The 18311-nt window shown below is 54.6% G+C and overlaps 2 protein-coding genes across 11 annotated transcripts in view; one reads left to right on the top strand and one right to left on the bottom strand.

Annotated features, from left to right (window-relative positions):
- RUSC2 (RUN and SH3 domain containing 2) overlaps positions 1-11680 on the top strand; it is a 62535-nt gene extending 50855 nt beyond the window's left edge. For 8 of the 10 annotated variants that reach the window (XM_026069187.1, XM_026069185.1, XM_026069189.1 and 5 more), the window contains 8 exons: positions 426-569; positions 1623-1699; positions 3998-4172; positions 4991-5096; positions 6169-6215; positions 7853-8831; positions 9479-9652; positions 10005-11680. In XM_026069187.1, the coding sequence (XP_025924972.1) occupies positions 426-569; positions 1623-1699; positions 3998-4172; positions 4991-5096; positions 6169-6215; positions 7853-8831; positions 9479-9652; positions 10005-10185 (1883 nt within the window). In that variant the 3' untranslated portion in view covers positions 10186-11680. Of the gene's footprint in view, positions 1-425; positions 570-1622; positions 1700-3997; positions 4173-4990; positions 5097-6168; positions 6216-7852; positions 8832-9478; positions 9682-10004 lie in introns of all 10 variants that reach the window. The other 2 variants (XM_026069193.1, XM_026069190.1) reach the window with 2 other exon arrangements.
- Positions 11681-12520: 840 nt separating this feature from the next.
- On the bottom strand, positions 12521-16684 carry FAM166B (family with sequence similarity 166 member B). The gene is made up of 6 exons (XM_026069221.1): positions 16617-16684; positions 15050-15279; positions 14440-14647; positions 13963-14129; positions 13498-13707; positions 12521-12609 (listed from the first exon to the last, which is right to left on the bottom strand). The coding sequence occupies exons 1-6, from the start codon at positions 16682-16684 to the stop codon at positions 12521-12523; spliced, it is 972 nt and encodes a 323-aa protein (XP_025925006.1).
- Positions 16685-18311: the final 1627 nt, after the last annotated feature.

Below are 18311 nucleotides of genomic sequence, written 5' to 3'. Positions count from 1 at the left end.
CTGCCTGTGGCTGTCTGTGTGTGACAAGTAGGCATTCTCTGTGTGCTATGCTTTTGATCCAATTCCATCCCTGTTGGGGCTATCTGTACAACTGTCCTGAGAGTCTGACGCAGAGAGGTTTCTTCAGCACCAGTCATTGAGAATGAACCTCCCACAGCATGTTCCAGTGCCCATGGTCCCCTGCCAAACTGGACCTAGATGTTGGGTGGCATGTGGGGTTGAACTGTAGAAACTCATGTTAAAAAACATTGCTGGGGGAGTTACAAGCCTGTAGCCTTGCAGCTCTGTCTCAGGCTGGGGCAAGCTAGTGTGAAGGCTCCTGCAGGTGCAGGTGCAGGTTGCCACTGGGAAAAGCAACAGTATAGGAGGGGCTTTGGTATAAGGGCTTGGGGCTGATCCTTCTCCCCCCTATCTTGGCCCTGCAGGACAGTCTATGAGGCAACTCCAGCTTACCTACACTGACTTCTTCCCTGACTACTTCTCACTAGCGGAGAAACCCCCTGCTGAGTTCTGCCTCTCCCCAGATGGCAACACAGAATCCATCTCCATCGACTTGCTGCAGAAGAAGGGTGAGTCCATACCTCTTGCATGGGAGTGGAGGAGTGTGGTGTGGCAGAGCAGTGCTCACCTCTGTCTTATCTCATCTCTGAATAGACATAATGGTTTCTTTCCCAGCCCTTCTCTGCTGTTGGTGTCATACTAGATGTCCCCTTGTACTGACAGCTGTTTCCGTGGCAGGTTCACATGTTCTCTGCATTGTGCCACCTGCCATGGAATACATTTGAGGTGCTTGYCCCAGGAAGTATGGTGAGAAGGGGTCTTAAGTCCACAAGAAAAGGTGAAGAGAGTAGGCAGGCACAGGAGTATGACCCTAAAGCAGGGCATGCTGCCACCCTGTTTCACAATACAGGGGTTAATCTGTGGATTCATGTGATGTTACAGATGCTTGAGATTTTGTAAATTAGTTGAAAGCTCTGTWGGGTTCTAAGCTATGTGGTGAAGTGTTTATATAAATGGGTGGGAGAGAGAAACCAGAACAGGGTATGGCTGTGATGGGGCACATGCTAGAGGCAGGCTTGGGTACGAGGTTGTTGACAGCTACCTCTGTATCACATCAGAGAGAAGGGATGTGCAGAAATGTTCCCATGCCTTTACCAACTCTGTGTTGGTGATTACCAGATGGCAGCCTTCCCCCCTCTTCCACTTCTGTTCTTGCATCATGTTGATGCAGTTGTCAGATGACCCACTGCTGGCTTGTCACTGAAAGTTATTACATAGCTTGCCAAATGTATGGCTCCTGCTTTGTCTCCATGCAGGATCAGAGCATTGAAGGACTCTGTGCCTTGGACCCATCTCTGCTCCCACAAGGGATGGTGCAGGGAGATGATGTCCCATGTCCTTTGGGAGTCTTGACAGGGTGTCTTATGCTTCAGCCACTTCTAAAGCTTGTCTCTACTATCGAACTGATATTTGAGTTAGGAGAGGCTCTGCATGTTTTTCACAGAGAGGAGACATAAGATGATCTTGGAAATGCCCTTGCTTCATTTCTTCATGAAGTGTTTGGCTTGGGTCTGTCCTAGAGGCCTCTCAGGCAGCTCTTTGACCATGTCTTTGTCCTCTAGGCCTGGTGAAGGCAATCAACACTGCCGTTGACCTGATTGTGGCTCACTTTGGAACCAGCAGGGATCCAGGGGTGAAGGTAAATGTTGCTGTCTCTGTGGCTTCTCAATATCATGAGTGACATAGAGGGGTGTATAGGGATTGACTTTCCATTCTCTTCCAGCACAAAAACTATGGGGCATCAAATGAAGCTAGTAGCAGTAAGAACAGAACAAACAAAGGCGATGGTACTTCATGCAGCAAATAGTAAATCTGTGGTGATTCTTGCTGCATGATGCTGGAGGTGCTAAAAGTTTACATGGATTTAAGGGAACACTGGACCAATACAGGGAAGGGAAATTCATTGGGTCTACTAAACACATAGGAACCATGTCCAGYTTAGGCAGTCCCTGAACTGAAAGTAGTTGTAGGCTGGAACAGTATTAAAGAGAAGTATTATATGTGTTGCTCTAGTTTGACTCTTTCTTATGGACTTATATGTGGCCCTTAATGAGAGAATACCAAGCCAGCTGGACCTCTGGTCTGCGGCAGTACAGCTGCTCTTTTGTCTCATATAGTGGAGAGTTATGTCTCCCTCCTCAGCCCTTCCTGTGGTCCTGTTCAGGCACTCCTACCAGAGCACAGTGCAGTGTCCCCAGTCCCTTGACATACCACAGGTCTCCACGATGATRAAAAGTGCATCTGTCTTTGCCCATTGGTGTCCTTCTCTGACACCCTTCCTGGGAAGACCTGTGTTGGTTCTGTGACAGAACCCTTGAGAAAGTGTAATGCTTTCTGTAGCCSGGTGCCACAGTAGCTGACTCTGCCATAGTCTTTGCTCTACCCCTGTATCAGCATTTGTTTTGTTGTGGGGCTGGGGATAAATGGAGTGACAGTCTGTGCTAGTCATGGGACATCTGGAGCAGGTGGGTGTCCYCTGTGGCCCTTGCCACAAAATCACTAGCTTCAGAGTGCATCTAGGCTGCCTTTTGGGCTGGCTGTCTCTGGCTTGTGCTCCCTTTGTCTCCCATTTCTGGAATAACACAGGCAGAACAAGCTCACTTCTGCCTGCACCAGCCATTGTTTTTCAGTCCTGTGACAGTCAACATGGCTGTGGTGCCTCCTCTCAAAGTTGAATATTCTGCTTCAGTCACAGGGACTCTGAGGCAGCAATGTTACGCTGTTTGGACATGACAGCTGTCCTGGAGTGCCATCCCCACGGAGAAACTTGACTATGACAGACTCCAAACCCATTCAGTCTTATCTCAGAGCCCAGGGTAATCTGCCCCTAATTACAATTGTCATTGATGCGGAGATTGCTGTGTAGCAAAACTGGAGCTGTTTGGATTTCCTGACTGTATTTCCACAGTGTCTTGCAAGCTTCACTGTACATTTTCTATGCTTGCAGTGTTGGTTTGGGGAATAATTGCAACATTTTCACATTACTTTACTTGGCAGACAGTGCTGTACTTACAGCCTCAACATGGTTTTTATATGGGGTTTCATTATGCCTCAGTGTGCCAAGGGCTGAGCATTCACCTGTCAAAAGGCAGCACCTGTCCCTGATGCTCCCACACTCAATGGATCTGGCAGGATTATTCCTGACCCAGAAGTTCAGTCTCAGTTCAGGGCTTTTGTGGACCCGTGCCAGCCGGCCAGTGTAATTCCAGCTCAGCTGGTAAAAGCTGTGCTCTGAGCCCAGCTGCCCAGGGCCACCAGAATGATGTGCAAGGCCCGGGGCTGACCCTTTTGAATTGACCCCTTGGCAACTCAAGGACTGCATGCAGCAGAATGTGTCCTTGCTCTGCTGATGCTGGGCTCTTAAATGCTTCCTCACCTCAACCTAGGCCCTGTCCAGCCGTTTTACCTCCACCCTGTTTATTTATGGTAATCCCTAGGATTTGTTTATGGTAATCCCTAGGAATTATAGCTTGGCATGTCACTGAGTTAAGTGTTCCTTAACCCCTCAGTGCTGGAAGTTCCTAGGTCAGTTGCTGCTTCCTGCTTCTAAAATAGCAGCAAGAAAATCTTCTACAGCAGCACAAAAAGCCCCTACTCTTTTCTTCCTCCTGCAGGACAGCCTTGCTATATCTCCCTGCTATATATGCTAAAGGGAGAACTTCAGACATCCTTTCTAACTAGGATATCCTCTTGCCAAACTGTTGCCTCATCTCAAACTGGAGTAGACACTGCAGGGAACAGGCCAGAAATGCTGTGTGTGAGGCAGCAGGGGTGAAGGGGAAGAGCCAGCCTGTGCAAGGAGCTGCTCGGTTTCATCTTGGCCTAGATATTGGCCTACTGGGTGTCTGTGGTAGGCAAATGGGGCTAGACTGTTTGCATATGTCAGTACTCCGCAGGACAGTTACCAACCCTCTCCCTGTTGCATCTTCTCCCTTAGGCCAAGCTTGGGAACAGCTCCGTGAGCCCCAACGTGGGGCATCTCATCTTGAAATATCTGTGCCCTGCTGTCCGGGACATCCTGAGTGATGGGCTCAAGGCTTATGTCCTGGATATGATCATTGGCCAGAGGAGGAACATCCCCTGGAGCGTGGTGGAGGCATCCACCCAGCTGGGTATGGAGACTGTGCTATGATGCCCATCCCTCCTCAACACTGCTGTACTGTGGCTGGGGAGGTGCTGGGGAAAGTTGACTGTAGGGGTGAGGATGCAAAGTGGTCAAAAAAGAGAGGGACCCCCCCCCCCCCAAAGAAAGTCCTTTTCCTCCTCTATACCTTTCCAGGGTGCTTCTAGACTTCATCTTTAGCCCTGCACAGCTGCTATATAAGGCAGAGCTGTACTCTAGCTTGGTCTGTAAACAAATTTGTGCACACAGCTCACTAAGCTTGAGCATAGCCACATCACCTACATCCTCTGCTATTAACACTTTGCACCTTAGATTGTGGCAGTGGCTAACATCCAGAGGTTACACATGGCAGGCCCACACTGATCTCTGCTTCATGAAGAGCTTACGTCCAGGCTTGGGAAGCCTCCTAGCCTGTCTGCAGCAAATCTCTAGCTCTGGTGTTTTCATTGTGATTGCAGACACCCCAAATTATAACCACCCACAGCACAATTCTGTGTACTTGCTGATTCTGAGCCAAGGGTTGTGGCTGTCTCTGAAGTGAGAGGGACATGTCCCTGGGGAACTTTCATCCACTGAAACTCTCCCAAAGTTTTGGAGTGACAATCTGGGACAGACTATGATGCATCTCCCTTGTGGAGTCCAGCTGTTGGAATGGAGTGAATTCATCCTTCTCATCAGCAGTGGGGAAATGCACAAGCAAGCAGGGGCACCAAGGCCCTTTCTGCCTTTCCCTGAGTGCTCCTTCCTGTGGTGCCGTTTTGACTTTGCTGACCAGAACTATTCCCACCATTTTGCTTGTCTCCGTAGGCCCCTCCACCAAGTTGCTGCACAGCCTCTACAGCAAGATCAGCCAATACACGGAGCTGACCAACCACACCATGAGGTTCAATGCGTTCATCTTTGGCCTTCTCAAGTAAGCAGACTTCCTGGTCTGACTGCATGTCATTCTCCAGGGCTGGCAGCAAGCGTTGCACCTCACATCCCACACAAGTGCAATTGCCAGTAGAAATATTTAAGAAACTTGGGAAGCAGCTCCCCAGCTGTGTGTGGAGGAACAAGGAAGCCMTGAGCCTGAGGGAACTCCAGAGGGATTGAAACCTACCCCCCACCAGGCCAGGACTGAGAGGGGCTGGCCGCAGACCACTGAAAAACACTGTCAACTTGTTTTAGCCCCCAAACATTAGGTGGGAGGAATCTGTCTGTCTGGGTTCATGTAGGAATGGAGATAATTTATGTAATTTAAATTACTCCTGGAAATGCCTGTATTGCTCCTTCCTAGGGTTGCAGTGAATCCCAATATGTGAGGCTCTGAAAGAGAAATTTCCCTGGTCCAGGACTAAAGGCTGACCCTTACAGTCTGGATAAGGAGTGGGCGCACTCAGTGTTAAACAGCAAGATGACAGTGATGTTCTGTCTCTTTCCCTGTGATGAGATGAGTGCTGTTAGGATGCTATTTCCCTGCTCCACTCCRGTCGTCAGCAGGAGCTGACACTGGCAATGGAGTCCCCAAGATTTCCAAATGTTGGGAGACCCCACAAAGCCAGTTATGCCATGCTCACCGTGCCAAGGGTGGCCCAGCAGGCACAGAATGTCAGCATTTTGGGGGCCAAACCTGAAGCAATGGTCTCATGTTTGTAGATGATTTGCCTCTTCCATATGAGCCCTGCTCAGCAAAGCTAAGCTCTGCCGAGGACAAGGGCGCTAAATTGTGAGGAAACTTGCTGGAAATGTGGCTGTTAGGGACCACAGTTGCACATTGCCTCATTTTAAAGCAAACGGGGAAGGATGGCCCCTTGACAGGCTAGTTGGCTGTGGTCAAAGCATGCTAATCAGAATAAGCCACTGTTTTTTCGCTRGGTCTTGAGGTTCACAGGGCTGTGCTATGTAAATGCCCTTTTCCAGCCACACTTGTTGTAGAACAGCTAGGATGAAGGGGGTGAGGGGATTTTCACTGCTTCTTCCCTGCTTGTTTTTCCTTCCTGCAGTATCCGGTCCTTGGAGTTCTGGTTCAACCACCTCTACAACCATGAAGGTAAGAGCCTGAGTGCTGTGTGGGTTGGAGTGGAGACCAAATTCTGCATGATGGGAGCACAGATCTAAGTTCTGGGGCCCGTTTGTTCCCTGGTGATCTCTCAGCCTACATTGCTCCCCTCTGCTCTGAGCTGAAGGACTAGACTGTGTCCAGCCCCAGTGTACAGGTTTTTGGAGGGCTCTTCAGCTACAGGGAGGGAGGTGGAAGCTGTAGCCCCATGCAGGTCCCTGCACCTGAGCTGTGGAGAGTCTGGCCAACCATGTCCTTCCCAGTTGCAGCCAGCACCCAAGGCTACCATCTCCAATGCAGATCCCTCAGTCTACCCTCATGGGATCTGGTGCCTGTGTGCAGATCTAACCCTCCTCAAATTTTTTTTTATTTTTTGCAAATTTCTGCCCAGCACCTAGGAATCTGGGATGGCTGGAGGTGTGAACACTTGGCTGAAACTCTTCAAGCATGGGAAATGGAAAGGAAAACCTCCTGGTGCACAAAGAACAGATTTTACTGTTTGTGTCTGTTTTTTCAGCTAGAAATGTATCTGAAGTGTGTAGACACCCAGCAGCTCTGACCAAGCTGCCTGACACCTAGAAGCAGCATGGCTAAGTGCTAAGTGCGTAGTGAGACGGAGACACCCTTAACATGCTGGATGCCCTATGAATGCTGTGGGCTCAATGTGTGCTCAGCCCAGGGCCCCATGTACTGCAAAAAGAGTCCAGCCTAGTGTCTTCTGGCAGACTTAGGGGCTGACAGAAGATGACATTACTAGCTGTGTGTGTATGCAGTCAGCGCTTTTCTCTGGAACAGCCAGGAGAGCAGACATGCCTTTGTACTCAGAAGTGGGGCAAGAGACACCACCCTGTTTTTCTGGAGCAGAGAGAGACCCTTACAAATCCTCCTGTTCAGTCTTTTCCAAGCCAATATTAAGAGCTGAAAGGGTGAGCAATAGCTAGGGGTCTCTGGAGACTGAAGGTTGGGCAGAGGGATAAGAGGCAGGGTGCAAGTCCTGTCTGTGGTGTAAGTTTGTTATCCCACTGGGGCCAAATGGCCACAAACCCTATGCCCAACTCTGTGATGGAGAGGTGGTCAATGGTGGTGCAGATATGGCCAAATGAAGTGCAAGGTGAATGCTGCAGATGGAAAGAGCTAGTCAATTTTCTGTTAGGATCCACAATTCAACCTAGCCAGTTCCTTGAAAAGAGTTTATTCAGCTGTTCCTGACACTCTCTCTGTGTAGGGAACTGGTATTGGCTCATTTCTGCAGCTCCCTATTCATATCTGGGAGGTGGAAGAAGAGAATCTTAACGTGTGCCAACCCTCCTTGATGCTCTTTATTCACACCCTATGCCCATGGCATTTGTGATAGAGGTTTTCCTGGTGGATAATCTGACAGGCAGATCCTGTCAAAGTTCAGGCTGCAAGCAGAACTGGAAGCAGCATCTGGGCCCTTTGTCTGCTCACAGAACATCTGGTGCTCCCTGGCTAGTGGTGCAGTGCTGAACCTCATGCTGCAGCCACGGTTGTGACCAGAAACTAGTGTTCAGACTCCTTTCTCCATAGCTTCAGTAGCTTCTTGGTGGCCTGGCAGCGGGCAAAGGTGGTGAGGGCCTCTAATCTAATCACTGTCTCCTGCCCTACAGATATCATCCTGGCTCACTACCAGCCGGTGGGCTTCTTGTGCCTGTCTCACAGTGTGTGCCAGCCCCTTTTTGAGGAGCTTCTGCTACTGCTCCAGCCTCTCTCTCTGCTGCCCTTCAACCTAGACCTCCTTTTTGAGCACCACCTGATGCAGATGGGCAAAGAGCAGCAACAGCAAAAGGAGCTGCTGCGTGTGAAACAGGACCTGCTGCTTTCTGCACACTCCACCCTGCAGCTGATGCGGACGCGAGGCAGCAGTGAGGATCCTGATGGCTGCAGCACTGCTCCTGAAGCATGTAAAGCAGGTGCCAGAGATGGTGACGTGTCACCAGGCCACAGCCCRGACCAAGTTGCAAGTGAGAGAGTCAAGGGGGTGGGGGCCTCTTGCGGAGATGGAGACAGGGAGGAAGAGAAGAGGAAGGCACGAGACAGCACATGGGAGGGGAAGAAAGACAAGCAGGCAGGCTGGTGGTACCAGCTTATGCAGAGCTCCCAGATTTACATTGAGGGCTCAGCCGAAGGCTCAAAGTTTATCCGCTATGAAAAGAAGAAGGCGGCTTTGAGTGCTGTGCCCAGGTCAGCTGAGACTCGCAAGGAACCGCCCCCCCGTGAAGGGGTGGTGGAGGGCGCAGAGGCCTGCCCAATTGCTGAGGGCACCTTGGAGGAGAGGCCAAAGGCTGACAGCAGGCCAAGCCCTGAGGCTGTGGTGGAACCCCTAGAAAAGCCCCAGCAAGTACCAGCCAGTGAAGAGGCCAAGGAACGAAGCTGGCCCTTCTGGATGGGCAGCCCCCCAGATTCAGTGCTTACAGAGCTGAAGCGCAGCAAGGAGAAGGAGACTGGGACTCAGCAAAGACTGGGAGCAGCAGCAGCAGCCCCCCAAGAGGAGACTGGCACCAGTGCATCAGAGGGCAGCCAGCCCATCAAGTGGGGACACTTGTTTGGGTCCAGGAAGGTGCAAAAGGAGCCCAGACAGCCCAACAGGTAGGAACACAAAAGGCTTAGGGCTAGGGAGGGCTAGTTAACCTGGGATTGCTGCAGTGCAGGTGGGAGTCAGGCCAACAGCCTAGTCCTGTGCTACACTACAATGGTACATCAGCCCTGCCAGCCTGCCTTAATTCCACCCATACCACTGTTCCCCACTGCTCTCACCCTTCATCTATCCCCCTTACTGCCTCTCCTCTTCTGCCTGAGCTTGGCCACTGCCTAGACTCCTAAGCCACTCTCTGGGGGAAAGTGGGGAGAGGCCTTTAGTATGGCCCCTGCTGCTCCATCCCCTTCATCACCTTATCCCTCCCAAAAGCACACACTAGGTGAGAGAAGAACATGAAGCCATCCCTGTTGCTCACAACACGTGAGGAAGAGGCATGAGTTGCCCAGTGTAGCTGGGGCCTCCCAGCTTTGCTTCTCCATCTGCACCCTGCTGGCTTCTGTGGCCACTAGAAATGTTGTTCCCAGAGCAGGCCATGGCGTGTCTGGAGGTTGCTGATCCCCCCTGCAGGATCTTGGAGACTGCAGTGCATGTTGTGTGCATAGTCAGACTTACAGGGCATGAACTTGCCATGGAGCAGCTGCTCCTTTCCTCCAGGTATAGTTCCCTGCCACTGTCTGCTTTTGTCTCCCTCTCACAGGTTGCCCTCTGGCTGGCTGAGCTTGGACAAGTCTGTGTTCCAGCTGGTGGCACAGACGGTTGGGGCAAGCATGTGGCGAGAAGCAGCCCCTGAGCCGGAGTCCCAACGGACGGAGCCACCTGAAGTGTCACCTGAGCAGCGGCCGGCTTGGGGGCTGTCTCCCAACCCTCCCTGGTGAGCGGTGCCGTGTGGCCATCCTGCAGGTGCCAGGAATGTGGTGGGCTGGGGTTGGCTGCTTTGCCTGTTGAGGTTTGTCTGGCCCCTTTTGCACTCATGGACCAGTGGCAGTTTAGTGCAGTAAAGCAGTTTGCGCTCCCGTCCACCCCAACTCTGCAACCTGCAGACGAGGGGGAGCTGGGGAAGGCATTTGTAAGGCCCTGTCACAAAGCAGCCAGGGGGAGTCTGGCTGGGGAGGAGGCAGAGGAGTTGCTTTGCTTGCTCCTCTGTGACTGCAGTGGTCCCTGGGTTGCAGTGGGGTGAGTGCCCTGTGGTGGGCTAACCCTTTCTCCCCTCCCTCTGCCTGCAGTGAAGTGAAAGCTCTTTGCCATCACATTGCCACTGAGGCAGGACAGCTGAGCTTCAACAAAGGGGACATCCTGCAGGTCATTTCCAAGGTGGACGGTGACTGGCTGCAGTGCAGCCTCGGCTCCGAGACGGGACTGGTGCCCATCATGTATGTCACTCACCCAGAGGACGAGGACTATTGACGTGGCTGGGAGGCTGAGCACAGTACTGTGAGCTGCTGAGGCTCCTCTGGGGGAAGCCCACACTGCCAGAGGAACAGACACAGCTTCTTGCTAGTTTCTTACCCTTCTTGCCATTACAGAATACAGTAACCATAGGTGGTTCCTTCCTGCTCCTCCTCGTGCAGCTGCCAAAGGCCGACTCAGCCTGCAGGTCCTCCTGCCAGCTGCACCTCGTGTTGCCAGGCATCGCAGTGCATGCAGCCACACCAGGGACCGTCTGAGCCCCCTACACCTCACGCCATCTCCAGCACCTGTAGGCCATGAACTTGTACATAGCAGGAATTCAAGCAGTCCCTGCCAGAGCAGGCGCTGCCCCTCTGCCCAGCTCTATGCCATGCTGAAGGATGCAGGATGTTGGCTGTCCCCTTCCCAGGAATGGCAGTGCAGCCTGCAGCCTTCAGTATACCTGGCATCATCAGCTACAGAAGTGGGAGTGCTGTGTGTTGGCAAGGTCTCTGCAAGGCTCTCCCATGCTGACAGGTTGTGTTGTGGCTTGAGGGGGACCATAAGGTAGGCTCCCCCACTCTAGAACAGCCCTGTCCTAACCTGTAACAGTGGTGCATCATGTACTGTACCACACCAAGAGCTCGTGTCACATGGGTCGGGCATGGCCAGGTGCTTCCCTGGGAGGGCAGGCCAGCCCATGGCCTGGCACTGCCATGCTGCAGGGCCTTGTTGCTGTGCCTGGCCATGGCCAGGGGAGGGGGGAAATGGTATGTGTGTGTGCAGGGCAAGGGGTTGTGTGGGGTTGTGAGGAAGGCGTGTGAATGTTCAGTATTACGTAGGTCCAGAATGGGTAGTGGCACCCTGGGCAGAGATGGGTGTCCCCCATGCCCTCCACGCTGATCAGGGAGCCAATGCCTAGGATGTCCTGGGTCACTCAGTGGAGAGAGGGGGACTAGGAGGGGAGGGGGGGTGAAGACAGGGTCCCTGACTGGGTTAGGATGCTCTTTGGAGAAGGGGCAGTGCTCCCAGTAGGTAGAGCGGGGGGGGGTGCTCCCAGAGGGAGCAGGGGAGATGGGGTGGGAGGGATGGTGTTCCCCATGGCATAGGGTTTCTGGTCTTGCCACGCAGTGCCATGGGGTGGGGGGGCAAGTGGGCCCATAATCGTGCACGAGCACAAGGGGCTGCTGGGGGTCCTGGGGTCCTTGGCAGAGCCAATGCCAATCAACCCCTTCCTTGCCATGTTCATGCTGCCCACTGGTGGGGAACAGTGTTAGTGAAAGGCCATGCCAGTATTTGGTGCCTTGGCCAGGTTGACACTGCTCACAGTGTCATGCCTGGGCTGGCTTCCCCATGGCAAGGGACCCTGGTCTTGCAATGTTACCTCCTGCTTGTACATCGCTTAGCAGACGTTGCACCATATTTAATTTGTATTCCCCAGTTAGAACGAGGTGTCTCGCCTTTATTTATTTCTTTATTTATGATGCATATTAATAAAAAAGGTGCTGACTGACCTCCCTGCTGGTACGCAGCCTTGTGATTTCAGCCTGTCCCTGGGGAGGGCCCAAGGGGTACCCATGCTGGGTCACCGTGTTGCAGGCTCATCCTGTCTCCAGCCACAGCCAACACCAGACCTTCACAGAGAGACAGATTGCCACCAGCTATCCTTGGCTCATCACAGACCATGCAAGAAGGGAGACCTTAGTCCCCACCTGGCCAGGAGTAACAGATCCCCATATCATCCAGTTAAGTGCAGGACCAGAGGTCCTTTCCTCATCCCTACGGTGTATTCACAGACCCTGGCTGGATGTGGCTGCCCCTGCCTGAGTCTTTCCTTCCTCTGCTCCCCTGGATAAGCCTTTGTGTTTTTGTCTGCTTCCAACTCTGGCAGTGCTAGCTGTACAGATTTGGAGACCCTGTCAGCTCTCAGGGCAGGGAAGAAGGAAATGGCCATAAGGGGCACCACTCCTGATCTTGCCATAAACCCGTTGCCATCTGGGATCTCTTGTTCCTGCTGAAAATGAATTGCTTTGACTTGTTGGTTCAGGCTGAACTACGTCACATAATCTGACTGTGGTATGTCTCAGCTGGGCGGCTGGGTCAGGCTGGGGTGACCCACCCTGGAGCCTGCAGTATCCCCTCAAGGGAGGTTCCTGTCCTGCAGCAAGATGAAGCATTACCACACCAGGGCGCAGCCCTAGGTAAAGCAAGAAGGGCTGCAAACACCTTCCACCTTGCATCACACTGGCAGGCAGCATCGTTTGGGGTTGCTTGTCTTTATTCCTTTTGCATGCTTGGGGGGAACCCAAGCAGGTTTCAGAGAGGAGTTCACAACCATGCCCTACCAGGATTCTTAGTCTGGCATCTGCTTCTTGAGGGTTCTCAGGCCCAGGGTGTTGTGAGTAAGGTGGCCATAAGTATGGCCAAACTGGAGCTTGTAACCTGTGGGCAACAAGGGGGAAGTCCTGAGTAGTGTGGGAAGGAGACAGCGAGAAGAATGGGCTGAACACGGGCCACGGGGCTGAGAACTAGAGCCTGGGACAACCTGGCTGTGCAACTTGCTGGCTGTGGGTCACCTCACACAGAAGGGCTCTGGGGCATTTAAACTTAGACCGGCCACAGCACAGGATTCCCAGGTCCTGCAGGAATGACCCCCTGAGAGCCCATTCATCCCTTTCCCTTACACCCAGGTAGCTCCGGGGAGAAGAAAAAAACTCTGGTTGAGGCTCCAGCTTTTTTTATGAGGATATCACATTGGAGTTTGTTTGAGGCTACAGTCTGCAGTGGCGAAATGAGTCAAACAGGTTCAAAAGTCCATAAATGAAGCAGCACAACCCCTTGTTCCAATCTAGTGAGGCACAAAATGGCCACAGCTTGCACATGGGCTGCTTTAACCCTTCAGAGGGGTGCTGTGGTCAGACCTGCTTACAAATGGCACAGGGCCAGACTGCTCTTCCCATCTGTGCAGGCTGGCCAGAAAAGGGAAGGGGACTGTGTGCTCCCAAATGGGAATGCTGAGCCAGGCCTGCGGCAGGAGAAGGGATTTCCAGCAGCCTGTGTGCTGTTGGCACAGACACCGAGTGCCAGCTTTGCCCACACTTACAATGATGGGGTGCTTGCTGCTGAAGCTGCCTTGGATGTGGTGGGCCATAACTGAACAATTAGGGCATGAGAGGCTGGATTTGGGGTCGCAGCTATGGGGTTTCTGGTCTTTGCAGTCCTTCCATGCCAAAACGCTCTTGCTAGATTTAGAGGAACACACTGGGGGTGAAAGCCGATTTCTCCAGAGGGAAGGTGTGTGGCCATGGCTGTTTGCTTTTGGACACTCACCTGGGACATAGCCTGCGTAGTGAGGTAGCAGGCCCATCTCCATTGGGTAGATCTTTCCCAGGGGTGGGAGGATGGTGCTGCCTTCCTTGGTCTCACTCCTGCCACCTTTCTTCAGGGCCATCTGGCTAAACTCAAGCAGGGCCCAGTTGGTGGTTATTGGGTAGCCTGTCCCGATCAGGAACCGGGCACGGGGCACAAAGCCTGTGAAGCCTGCACAGGTCACAGGAGATATCCTGTAATAAGGCCAGCACTGGCTGTGAGCAGTCCTCAGAAGACCTGACACCCCCAAGCCACTTGGGGACACCTGGGGGGCTGTGCTGGACCCCTCCCATGCCCACCCCACACCCCCTCCAAACTAACACTTCTAGGGTATTGCCTCAAAGGGGATACACAGAACTCATCAGGACAGTATCCCCTTACCATCCCCCTGGCAGCCCAGCCCTGCCCCTATCCTTGCAGCCTCACCTGAGATGAAATATTTTTGGGGGTCGTCATCCTCCATGGAGCAGGGGGAGCGCTGAGGCTGGAAGGCATGCAGCCATGCATACGGGGCAGAGGCAGCCAACGCTGCTGCTGCGACTGGGTGGCCCTGGTGGCAGCCTGGCCCTGGGGGGGGGGTCAGCCATGGGATCCTGAAGGGGACATAGAACCGTGAGTACCACCAGGGACAGGCTCAGCTGGGTGAGGAGCCCCTGGTGCTGCCGTGCCCTGGAGCAGGGCCCTGATCTGGGGAGGGTGACTCAGCCAGCTACTGGCACAGGGAGCTCAGCATCCCTCAGCACCCCCTCAGCAGGGGCCTGGTGGCAGAAAGGCAGGTGCTGTGCGATGCGGGTGGAGATAAAGGGAGGGATGGGTGCTGGCTGCTGACCCCAGCTCACGTGCCCAACCCTCATCGTGGCCGCGATGTGCTGTGTGCCGTGGGCACAGAGCAAGGTGGGGGACAGCCCTGGACCGATGGCGAGATGCCTGCTCACCCCAATCTGTCTCACATCACTCTCCTGTTCGGGGTCCTGTGGCAGCGGCTGTGTCTTCAGCCAGGTCTGCTCCTTGCCGGGAGCTCTCAGCCTCTGCTTGGCAAAGTCGCTCCTGGCCTCCTTGCAGATCTCAGAGCAGGTCTTGGCAAAGAAGTGCTGGGCTCTGGGAATGAATCCTGGGAGCAGAACATCCGACACGTGGGAAGCAAAGAAGAGCCCACCTTCATGGTATGCAGCCTGCTCTAGGGCAGTGGGGAGGGCTGTGGGACCCAGAGGTAGGGGAGGTAAAGGCATGGGGTGAGAACATGGCTTTGGGGGTGCTAAGGGTGCATGGGAGCGCAGAGGCACATGCCAGCCTGAGGAACACGTGCCAGCTCGGAGGGGAGGACCTGCTAGTGACAGGGGGTCCTAGGGGACTGTCTCTGCACACCCTCTGGTCTGCCCTGCAAAATCATCTTGTGGCTCCTTTTGTACTTCACAAGGGCAACAGCTGGGGACAGGGCAGCAGCGCTGGGGCCCTAGTACAGGTAGGTGGGTGCTGCAGATCGCCACCTTGTGCCAGGCTGGCCTCCTCCTACCTGTATATCCAGGGATGACGATGGAGCTCAGGGGCTGAGCGCCTGCCCCCCAGCAGGATCCCGGCTCCCCCGGCAGGTCTTGGGGCTCAGTGCCTCGGCAGGACCAGCAAGTCAGCTGCAGCACCCGCTGGCAGGGGCGCGGGACCTCCGGGCTGGTCAGAAGCTGGGACGTCTGCTGCCCGTAAGTCTTCCCCACACTGAACTTGTAGTGAGGGCAGTAACCAGTGTAGCTGCCACGGTGAAGTGAAGGCAGGCCCAAGGCTGGGGGAGTCGCACAGGGCAATGATGAATCCCAGCACTGTAGCACTGCCATGCTTGCCCTGCCACTTCACATGAGCTGCCGTGCTGTAACTCTGTGTGTGTGTGTGTGTGTGTGTGTGTGTGTGCCCAGAAGCTGCAGGTGCTCTCCCTTGGATGGGCAGGGACAGCTGGGATGGAGGCGCACACAGGGCAGGACAGGCAGGGAGAGTTGGGATGGGGCTGCACATGGGGCAAGACAGGCAGTGGGAGTTGGGATGGAGCTGTACATGGAGAAGGACGTGCAGTGAGAGCTGGGATGGGTATGTACATGGGGCAGGACAGGCAGTGAGCGCTGGAATGGAGCTGTACATTTGGGCAGGGCAAGCGGGGGGAGTTGGGATAGGGATGTACATTTGGGCAGGACAGGCAGGGAGAGCTGGGATGCTGGTGCACATGGGGGCAGGACCCTCCCAAGCACAGGAGGGTAACCACACCTTACTCCTGTGGACCAACCTCCCTGTTTTGGGAGATGCTGGAGGCCACAGGGTGCAGAGCTGCACACCTGATCTCTCACATCTGGAGCTAAAGGGCTGTGGGAAATGCACTGCAGGTGAACAGCACAGACCAGCTCTCCCAGACAGCCACCCACCCCACCAGAGACTACCTGCACCTCTAAACCCACTTGCCCTCAATCCTGGCCACGGGGACCTGCCCTGGGTGCTCCAGGGTGCCCGCACCCATGGGAGCAGCCTATATTTCACATGGAAACATGCATGCTTGCTCCCCAACCTCAGAGCGAGTCTCCAAGCTCGCAGTGGCCTGGGGGGAGGCAAGCAGCACCCTGGGGCACTGGGGAGCTGAGGTTGCTGGGGCAAGCACTGCCAGCGGGGGAGCAGCAGAGGTGGTGCTTCACCGTGCCACCTTGCTTCTTGCTGCAGCTCCTGGCCGTGGAGGAGAGTTGCTATGGAGGCCCCTGTACACAGTGTCACTGTGAGCTGGTGGCTCGTGGGGCTCCAGGGAACTGTCCTGATGATGTCTCCCTCCCTTCTCTCCATCCAGAGAAAAAAATACCCTGGGTGCTGGAGAGGATGGTGAGGGCAGGGAGCCCAGTACTGGCAGGAGGAGCTGGCAGGGCTGCAGGGGAGTGCAGGGCTGGGGTGGGAAGCAGGAGAAGCACCCCACAGGGGTGGGCAAGGGCAGCTGTGCCCGGGAGGAGGCCTGTGGGCCTCAGCATGGAGGCCCCCCCAGGGACAGGGGTCCCTGCACAGGGGCACAACTGCTCCCTGAACCCTGTTCCCCTGAGGCTAGCACTGGCCCCTGCACTTACCCAGGGATGTAGTGGGGCTCAGGAGTCGTCAGGACCTGGCTCATCTTCGGGGCAAAGGCTGTGGCCATGGCTTGCAGGGGCCTTGCTGTCTGGCAGAGCCCTCCCTGGTCAGGAGCAAAACAATGTTGACAGTCGCTCAGAGACTGCTGTCGGAGCCGGGCGGGCAGGACAAGTGCTGAGGAGCTGGGGACCAGGAAGGGAGGAGCTTCCTGAGCACCAACAACAGCCAAGCTGCCTTGGGAACAGGCTGGGAGGACCGGGACATGGATGCACATGGGGCAGGGCAAGTAGGGAGAGCTGGGATGGAGAGATGCACAATTGGGCAGGACAGGCAGGGAGATCTGGGATGAGGATGCACATTTGGGCAGGGCAGGCAGGGAGAGCTGGGACAGGGATGCACTCAGGGCAGGATAGGCAGCCTCCGGGGGTGGGTACAAGGTCTTGGTGGCCTATAGGCACCCCAAGCTGATGGAGCTGCCTTTGGAGGGGCTCTGTACGACTGAACCAGGATGTGATAGTGTCAGAGGAGAGACCTGTGAGTGATGCCAGCACAGGCCACAGGAAAGCAGAGGGTGTCTCATCAATCAGACTCAGTAGCAGCAAGTCGGACTGGCAGAGGACAGTAACAGTGTCGCATCACAGTGACTCAGAGGTGTCTGGCTGAAAACAAAGAAGGTACCACATTAACATGGCACCTATTCAAGGCACTAAAATGCAGGCCAGTGGGGAAGTGTCAGAGTGATGGGAAACATAGGCTCACACTCTGCTGGATCAACTCTTGCAAGAGCTGCAGGCAGCACTGAGCTTGGAAGGCAACAGAGGGGCGGATGTCAGCTCAAGGGAGCATGGAGTGCAGGTGGGCACATGTGTATCTAAAGCCAGTGCCCTGCAGGCTGTGACACAGCCCTAATCCCTGGGAGGCTCCATGCAGCAGCCATGGGATATGCAGGATATCCATGGGTGTATGGGATACAGCCCATACCCCTGGTTGGTGATGGGAATGCTGGTGGCTCCATGACTCTCACTCTTTGAACATTGCAGTGTGACAGGGACATCAAGCCAGGCATGAGCTCACATTTAGCCCCTGAGAGCTTTGTGCTTGCCAAATAAAGTTGAACATCCATCTTTTGTGCTTGCCCAGAAGCAACATAGCCCACCCTTTCCAGGCCTTAGGAACAGGCCTCCTGTGCAAGCCCGGGAATGCTGGAGCATTGCCTGGTGGAGGCAGGTTGAGGAATAAAGGTCCCCCAGAATTGCAGGCTTCAGGGCTCCAGACTTTCTTGAGAGCAACCACATCTCTCCTCCCAGCCCCTGCCACCCCAGGGCCTCCAGGCTGCACAGCCAGTGCGAGGGGCAGCCCAAGCTTTGCCCGGTGTCCTGGCCATCGACTGGAAGCTTTCCAGGGACAGGCTGGTTCCCTGCATGCAAGCGATCGTGGCCTGGGGTCACAGGAGCCACTTCCCTGGACCCTGACCAGTGTGACCCTGCTCGCAGCAGTAGCCTGGACATGCTAAGGCAGGACGCTGCAGCCGGGTGCTCAGTCTGGGATGCAGAGTGGTTCCTTTTCAGCTCAGGAAGGACAGTGCTATGGTAACCGCACCGGCTTGGGAGTCAGCTCTGAAATCAGCTGCTGACATGCAGATTTCCTGCCTGCCCTTAGTCCTTTTGCTGACTTTCTCTGCTCTTCAGTTCCCC

The sequence above is a fragment of the Apteryx rowi genome, unplaced genomic scaffold, assembly GCF_003343035.1.
Source record: "Apteryx rowi isolate R43461 unplaced genomic scaffold, aptRow1 scaffold_289, whole genome shotgun sequence".
In the NCBI taxonomy this organism is placed as follows: domain Eukaryota; kingdom Metazoa; phylum Chordata; class Aves; order Apterygiformes; family Apterygidae; genus Apteryx; species Apteryx rowi.
Note: the sequence above shows the minus strand (reverse complement) of the source record. Positions and strands in the feature narration are given on the sequence as shown.